At 52.5% G+C, this 7453-nt stretch overlaps 1 protein-coding gene across 3 annotated transcripts; it reads right to left on the bottom strand.

Moving 5' to 3' along the window:
* Window positions 1-658: 658 nt before the first annotated feature.
* On the bottom strand, window positions 659-6380 carry LOC128345255 (uncharacterized). Of its 3 annotated transcripts, none has more exons than XM_053296946.1 (5): window positions 6194-6380; window positions 3152-3336; window positions 2368-2506; window positions 1916-2073; window positions 659-947 (listed from the first exon to the last, which is right to left on the bottom strand). In XM_053296946.1, the coding sequence occupies exons 1-5, from the start codon at window positions 6204-6206 to the stop codon at window positions 825-827; spliced, it is 618 nt and encodes a 205-aa protein (XP_053152921.1). In that variant the 5' UTR covers window positions 6207-6380; the 3' UTR covers window positions 659-824. The 3 variants fall into 3 exon arrangements, with proteins under 3 accessions (XP_053152921.1, XP_053152919.1, XP_053152920.1); XM_053296944.1 differs by lacking the exon at window positions 6194-6380 and adding an exon at window positions 4677-4944; XM_053296945.1 differs by lacking the exon at window positions 6194-6380 and adding an exon at window positions 4778-4936.
* Window positions 6381-7453: the final 1073 nt, after the last annotated feature.

The following is a 7453-nucleotide window of genomic DNA, read 5'->3' as shown; positions in this document are numbered from 1 at the left end:
GGTGGGGGCTCCTCCCGTTTGGGCGGCTGTCACCGGCTGCGGCAGGGGAAGAGGGGAGCGGCTGCGGGCTCCCAGCAGCTGAAGAGCCCCGAGTTTATTTCCCCCACGAGAACAGAGTTTAACTCAGACGCTTTTCTCGGGTGCAACAGCAACACCTACAGTGTTGAAGGGTGGGGGCAGGGTGGGGAAATGCCTCCAGGCCATGCCAGGGAGCGGTGAGGCCTTCAGGGCCCCGTGGAGGGACGAGGCCTTGACCAGGGAACTGCCCTCTTCCTCCTGCCCACACTGGCTCAGGAACAGGCCAGAGAAGCCCACCTGGCTGCACCCCAGGGAGGGACCGCAGGCCAAAGGGGGCATCTCACCCCCCCGAAGAGGGCCCAAGGAGGCAGGCCAGCCAGCCAGCCAGCATGGCCTCCACATTGCCTTACAGGGCAAGGGTGATCCCTGCCACCACTTGCCTGATGTAGGGCTGCAGCCCTCCTCTCCACGCTTACGTGTGCGACCCAGATGGCTTCCTTCCACACTAACACTGGAGGGGATCATGCCCTTGCCCGTCTTTGGAGGGCTTGGCCATCCGTGCATTGGGGAGGCTTCAGCCCAGGCACCACCACCTCCTTACTCAGAGGCCGTTTTGTGCAAATGACACCAGAGCACCATCTTATTAAGACATTAACTTTATTGAGTTAAAAGTATGCTAGAATGACTCCAAGGCAGCCTGTTAAAAGTGGTTTCCTTTTCCCTTGCCTAATACCAGGTGGGCCTTTTGCTCCTCAAGCCAGAGCTGGCCACAGTGTCCAGTCTTCAGTGCTGCTGGGCTCTTGCACTCACTTCCTTTGGGGTGGTGCTGCTATCTCTCGTGCGTTACCAGAGCAGGCCTTGGACTCACCAGCTGCCACTTCCTTCACCTCTGGATTCTTCCCGCTGCCTGTGTTTGTGGGCAGCCAGGCCTGCAAGGAGAGAGGGCAAGTCACCACAGTAACATTTTCCAACAGAGCTGCAAAACTACTGCGTGTGTTTTCAACAAAATTATCAGAATCATTTGTTGGAGCACATGCTAGGAGGATTCTTGTATGCAGCTGCACTATACCAGCTTAGATCCTTGGCCCATCTAGCTCAGTACTGTCTGCACCAAGAGGCAACAACTTTCCAGAATTCCTGACAGAGAAGGGTCTTTCCCCAGCTCTACCTAGAGAGGCTGTCAACAAGGTTGTACAAATCAAGGGCTCTGACTAACAAGCAAAAGGTTGCCGGTTCAAATCCCCACTGGTACTATATTGGGCAGCAGCGATATAGGAAGATGCTGAAAGGCATCATCTCAGACTGCATGGAAAGAAGCAATGGTAAACCCCTCCTGTATTCTACCAAAGAGAAAGTCCAGTGATGCTTCTCTGCATGAAGTTTCCATCCCATGTACACCACCACATTCTTCTCCCACATTTGGTACCCCACACATGCCACTGCCACCCTGATCTGTACCCTCCTTGCTTCATAACTCAATTGTTCCCTTTGACATCAAGTCCTTGCAACCCAGATCAGAAGAGTTTTACCATTTTGGAAAGAATAAGGTGCCTGATACTTAATGCAGAACTGGAGATACCCACCTTGTTTATACACACCTCTAGCATTTATATTATTGAATTCAAGGCAGCTAAGCTCTTTCAGTGGGGGAGTGTGCTAGACATGGGAAGTACAAAGTGAAGAGCCCCATTCATTCCTGAAGCTCAAGGGCCTTGACATAAGACCTGTCCTGCAGGATGAGGTCAAGCCATGTATAAGTCACCCATCCCACCTCCAACCCCTGCCCTTACACAGCGCTGTTGCTTTGCAAAACAACCCCAACCCTTGAAAGAGCATAAGAAAGGAGTCCTAGGGGTCATTTTGGACACATCAAGGCCTTGCATTTCCTTTCACTCACAGCACGAAGAGCAAGCAGAAGAAAACTCAGAGGAGATGTTAAGAGGGTTGTATAACGAAGCATAGCAAAGTGATGAGCTGCAATTTGCAGCCTCCAAGCATTCCATGGCCAAATCCCACCTCGAGCCATACGCTTAAAGACTTCTCTCTTCTTGGCACCTATGGCAAACACATTGCAGAGATCAGTATCCTCAGTGAAAATCTGTATATACAACTTTTTGCTACAGTTAAGAATTGTCTGTATTCAATTTGTACTGTACACACAGGGGTCTGTATATGGTCAGCAAGTGCCCCTCCCACATGTACACACACGCCAGCATCCACCCAGGCTGTATGCAGACAATGGGATTGTGACAAGATCCTGGTCCACAGAAAACAATGTGGCAGCTTCTTGGCCAGTTCCACTACGAGACACACCAGAGCCCTGGAGCAGTCACAGGAGCAAGCCCTCACCTCTGCATCTTGACTTTCCAGCAAGAGTCTCAGCATTTGTTTTAGCAATCTTCTTGAGTTCTTCCATGGCTCTTTTCTTCCATTTCCGGGCAGCTCTCTCTGCCTTCTCTTTTCTCTCTTGCTTGGAATTCCGAGTTAGCTGCAGGAGCAGAATGCAGAATATTGAAGACCTGTGGGAAATCCCCCACTTCACGAGCTCCATACAAATTCCACAATGATCTTTTACCATGAAGCAAAAATGAATTTTAGCATTGCCAGATATCTGAAGGGCCCTCTGGCTCTGCAGTCCTGTGGACCAAACACATGCTCATTCAGCCATGGAACTCTCTGGGTGACTCTGGGCCAGACACTTCTCTTTCAGCCTAGCCTACTTCACAAGGTTGTTGTGGGCATAACTATAACCAAGTACACTGCCTTGGACTCTTTGGAGGAAGAGAAGGATATATACATGTAGTCACATTCTGCAGTCTCTCCTCTGGACCAGAATCCAACCCTGCTCTGCAACGCCACCACTCCAAACCCAAAACCTGTTGTAAATTCCCCTTAATGCAAGTTCTCTTTCGTAGAGTGTCTCTTTCGTAAAGTGAGATCCAACATCTTAGCTGCTGCCTTCACATTTAAGGCAGCAGCTAAGATGTTGGATCTCGCTTTGGCTGTCCAAGTCAGCATACAGCAGACCCTGGAGTTAAGGGCAGCTCAAGGTAAGGAAGGTTAATCTCTGGGCCTCTACTACCTAGCAGGGCAACCCACCCACCCCACCCCCACCAACTGTGCTCCACCAAACCTTAGGTCTTTTAGGGGTCCCGTAGGCAGAACAGCCAAGTGGTCCATTCCGTGCTTTTCGCAGATAGCATTCAATTGGGGATACACCTGGGTATCCATGCAGGCAGTAGCACTGGAGAGAGCTGGCCAGACTGCCCTTTCTCTTGTATTTTCTCTTGCGGGGCTTGGTGCTGGTACCTGCTGCTCCTGGAAATAGCAATAGCACTTACATTTATATACCGCTTTATAGCCGGAGCTCTCTAAGCAGTTTACAATGATTTAGCATATTGCCCCCCAACATTCTGGGTACTCATTTTACTGACCTCGGAAGGATGAGTCAACCTTGAGCCCCTGGTCAGGATCAAACTTGTAACCTTCTGGTTACAGGGCGGCAGTTTTACCACTGCGCCACCAGAAAGACAGAAAAGCCAGCTTGACAGTTTCTACATGTCTAATAGAAAGCCTTCTCTCCCACCCCCTCCAAATCAGCACCTTTTATTACTTATTACATTTATAGACCACCCCATCCAGAGGCTCTGGGCAGTGTACAATAACTTTTTTAAAAGACATGAAAACACACAGTGCTAAAAACAATATAAAAACAATTCAAAGAACAATTAAAACCATTTAAAATACTTTTAACCACTAACACCACTTCCCATGCAACCCAAAGGTGCACAGATGCCCCTCCTGGCCAAGCACTTCCACCAGACAGTCAGAATTTCAGCTATGATCTTAGGGAGCCCAGTGAGGCTCCTTGCCAAGTCAACATTCCTAGGATGAGGCTCCAGAAAGAGTAGAGTTCTGGAAGGCAGCCATCTGCTCCAAAATCTCAAAAGGTGCCTCTCTTCTGCCATTAGGACACAGCTTTCAGGGAAGCAGTCACTTAGGATGGAGGGAACATGGGGATGGGGCCACAACCACGTGTCAGAGTACCTGCTTTGCATGCAGAATGTCCCTGGCAGATCTCCAGGTTGGGCTGAGAGATGGGCATAGATAAGGGGCCTGTGTTCACTCCCTTGGAGCGAGGGAGATAATGAAGAAAACAGGGAGCAGTGGAGCTGGGGGGGGCAGTTCTTTGAACACACCTGCTCAATTATAGCTACACCCCTGCTGGGAGAGACTCTGGCCCCAAACCCTGGAGAAACCACTGCTAGTCAGAACAGACATATAGACCTACCAGTGGTCTGACTCAGTATAAGGCACACCAAGCATACTGACTCAGTAAAAGGCAAATCCTATGAGGCAAACCAAGCATCTTGAGGGATCACTAGCACCTTTCTCAGAGGAGCAGGAGGCACTCTCCTCATAGACTGCAGCCCACTTTATGGGATAAATGACTAGTTATCCTCTCTCAACAAGGGTGTATGCAGACATATGCAAAGTTGCAAGCAACAAAATCAAGTAGCCAAAGAGTGCCAGAGACCTGGTCTCTAGCGCCAAGCTGATAACAATAGCAGAGAAGCACCAGGACAATTCCAGCAGCTTCAGAACAGTCAGAAGCTTTCTTGGGAACTGGTTTTTTAAAATAACAATAACAGACTCACCACTCCCACAAATAAGATCACATATAAGTGAGCTGGAAAGGAGCAGAGTTGCAACCCACCCACCAATATCCCCCCTTTCCCCAGACTTCATGCAGTATTACCAGAAGATAACTCCATTGGAGAAGACTAGATCCTCACACTCCACTAGACAGAAAAGCTCAAGCAGCCTGAGTCTTTTATTATTCCTCAGAAGCTAAAGTGCTGCAGGTGTGCAGAGGCAGCTCCTTCTTCCTCCTCACAAGCCCCACAAACCAGAGCCTGATCCTGCCTATTATGGGTTGCAGCAGCACTTATTCCCAGGTAAATGTGCTTAGGAGATGAAATGGGGTTAATTGCTGCTAATTGAGATGATCATCCTTTGCTAGCTGCAGAGCAGCTGGTTACTGTGGTTGCCAATTTCCAAGCCAGCCCCTGTGGCTGCCCCACTCTCAAGAGTGCTGAGCATGCACTCCAGGCCCCAAAGGAGATGTACTGCAAGACTGCTGCACAGCAAAAGCACAAGAGCAGGTCTCCTGCTGGTATCCTCAACCGAGTGAGGGTTAGCCTGAAATTGCCACAAATGTCACTGTGATTGACCCTAAAGTCTAGTCCAGGGTAGTTCCACAGGCTCCATTCAGAATGTAGGGATATAGTCTGCAGCTGGCAGCTTGGCTCCCTTGCTCGCCATGAGGAGACCTAGGGCTCCTTCTTTCTCTTCTGCCCAAGGGCCCAGGCCCATCCTTACATTTCTGCAAGAGCCCTAAGATAAGAATGCCTAAGAGCCTGTGCAGCAGAGCTGCTGTTACAGCTGTACCCTTCATTAGCAGCGACAGGCAGGTTAGGCCTAACTCAAGCTGCTCGACCTGTTTGCCTTCTGCCTGTTATGCAGCCACTCCGCCCCCCCACAAAAGGGTGGGAAGAAAAAAGGGCCGTCTCACTCCGCCAAAAGAACTACGATTCCCAGCATGCCTCACGGCTCGCCTCCTGCTCCTCGCACTTCAGGCGACTTTTGAATTTGGGCGCCTCTACTTGCCCGGGGCCGCACCCAGCAGCTCTCGGGAGCGGACTCTGGCTGGCAGTACGCCCGGAGTTAAGGCCCGCCGGCTGGCATGTTGCCACCTTAGCAGAGCAAGGGAAGCACGAGGCAGCAGCCGCAGCAGCCGCCTCCTGACCCCACTCATATTTCCAGCCGTTTTATGTTAGTATTGCAAGGAGGCTTGAACTTGTGTGCAGCGGGAGCGCGCGCATGTGAGAAGTGTTGGGGGCGCCCCAACTTAAGCAGCGCTCCCGGGCACGGAATGCACCAGCCCGAGCCAAGCCTGGTCTGCTCCGGAGCGACGCTCAGAGACAAAAGCCGACTTGCCGCCCCCCACCCCCACCCCCGCGCTTGAATTACAAACGGAGGAGACGGAGCGGAAGGGCCGCTTCTCGTCCCACACCCTCCGCCCAGCCCCCTCAGGAGAACCCCCCACGCCCCCCAATCAAAGCAGACGCGGGTGCGCGCGCGCGCGCCTCTCTTCGTCCCCCCCACCACCCACCGTGCCCCGCCATGCAGATGGGGCGCGGGGAGGGAGTCCGTCCTCGGAGTCCTGCTGCCTCCGCGCGCAGACTGTCTGCGCTGGGGGCTTGGCTCGGTTCTGCTTCCCACCCCCAACCCAAAGGCCGCTTCCTCTGCAACCCAGGGAGGGAGACGCTTCGGCTGCTCTTCAGCCCGGCGGCCTCGTCCTCAAACCCGGGAGGACGCCCGAACAAAACGACCTCCTCGCGGGAAACTTCGGTCGCAAGAGGGAGGGATGATGAGGCCCCAAGGGCAGGGCGGGGAACCGACTTCACACTTGCCACGTGGCGGGATTGTTGCCCGTCGTGCCCCGGAGAAAAGCAAGGTCTCCTGGCAGCAGAGTCGGACCATTGGCCCTCGGGCTGGGACCAAACCTCAGTAAAAGAGCAGCAGCATGCAGAAGGTGTCCCAGGTCCCCTCCCTGGCAGGATCTCCAGGTTGGGCCCTGCCTGAAACCTTGGAGAGCAGGTGCGGTAAGGGCAGGCAATACTGAGCTAGATGGACCAGTGGTCTAACAGTATAAAGTATCTTCCTTTGTTCCTATGATGCTCAGCTCTGACTGGCAGCATAAGAACATTAAAAAACAAAACAAAAGCCCTGCTGGATGAGGCCAGGCCCTGTCTAGCCCAGCATCCTGCTTCATGCAGTATCCAACCAGGTACATCGGGCAAGGCCACAGCTCTCTGGAGCTCTTCCCAGCCCTGCTGCCGGCCAGAACTTTTGCACTGGAGTTGACAGCCACCGAACCGGAGGCCTGGTGGTGGAGACTCCCGCTTCAGAGGGTGCAAGTCTCTCAGGCCCTCCCTTTGGACAGGCACACTTCTCTACCTTGTAGGAAATGCACTTTGGACCCAAGGCACAGCTTGGAGATCCAACTCCCAAGTAAGAAAGTGAATTTTCTGGTGATCCCCAAGGGCAGCCTTGGGGATCACCAGAAAATTCACTTTCTTACTTGGGAGTTGGATCTCCAAGCTGTGCCTTAAGCTGTGCCCAACTTAAGTTGGGGCTTAAGTTGGCTGCTTAAGAGGGAGGCTGGGCACAGCAGCAGCAGCAAGAACTGGGTCCTGCACATGAAGAGTCGTTTTGTGTTCCCGGCATCGGCCCACCTGGGCTGCACCAGCCTCTTGGCCTCTGTCCCAAGTCCTTCAAGGCATCAATCCTTCCATTCTTCCCTCTTCCAACATTTGGCACCTCTTTTTCAAACTGGCAGGACAGCTGCTGCCAGCTGGGCCTGCACCTG

The sequence above is a fragment of the Hemicordylus capensis genome, chromosome 2 (genome assembly GCF_027244095.1).
Source record: "Hemicordylus capensis ecotype Gifberg chromosome 2, rHemCap1.1.pri, whole genome shotgun sequence".
Lineage (NCBI taxonomy): Eukaryota > Metazoa > Chordata > Lepidosauria > Squamata > Cordylidae > Hemicordylus > Hemicordylus capensis.
Note: the sequence above shows the minus strand (reverse complement) of the source record. Positions and strands in the feature narration are given on the sequence as shown.

What these genes read in the sequence shown, in the direction of transcription:
- LOC128345255 (XM_053296944.1), bottom strand. Translation starts at nt 4,767, where the DNA reads ATGAAGTCTGGGGAAAGGGGGGATATTGGTGGGTGGGTTGCAACTCTG. An exon ending in TGGAAAGTCAAGATGCAGAG is followed by an intron (nt 2,074 to 2,367) that starts GTGAGGGCTTGC and finishes TGTTTGCCATAG; the next exon opens with GTGCCAAGAAGAGAGAAGTC. An exon ending in TTCTGCTTGCTCTTCGTGCT is followed by an intron (nt 948 to 1,915) that starts GTGAGTGAAAGG and finishes CTCTCCTTGCAG; the next exon opens with GCCTGGCTGCCCACAAACAC.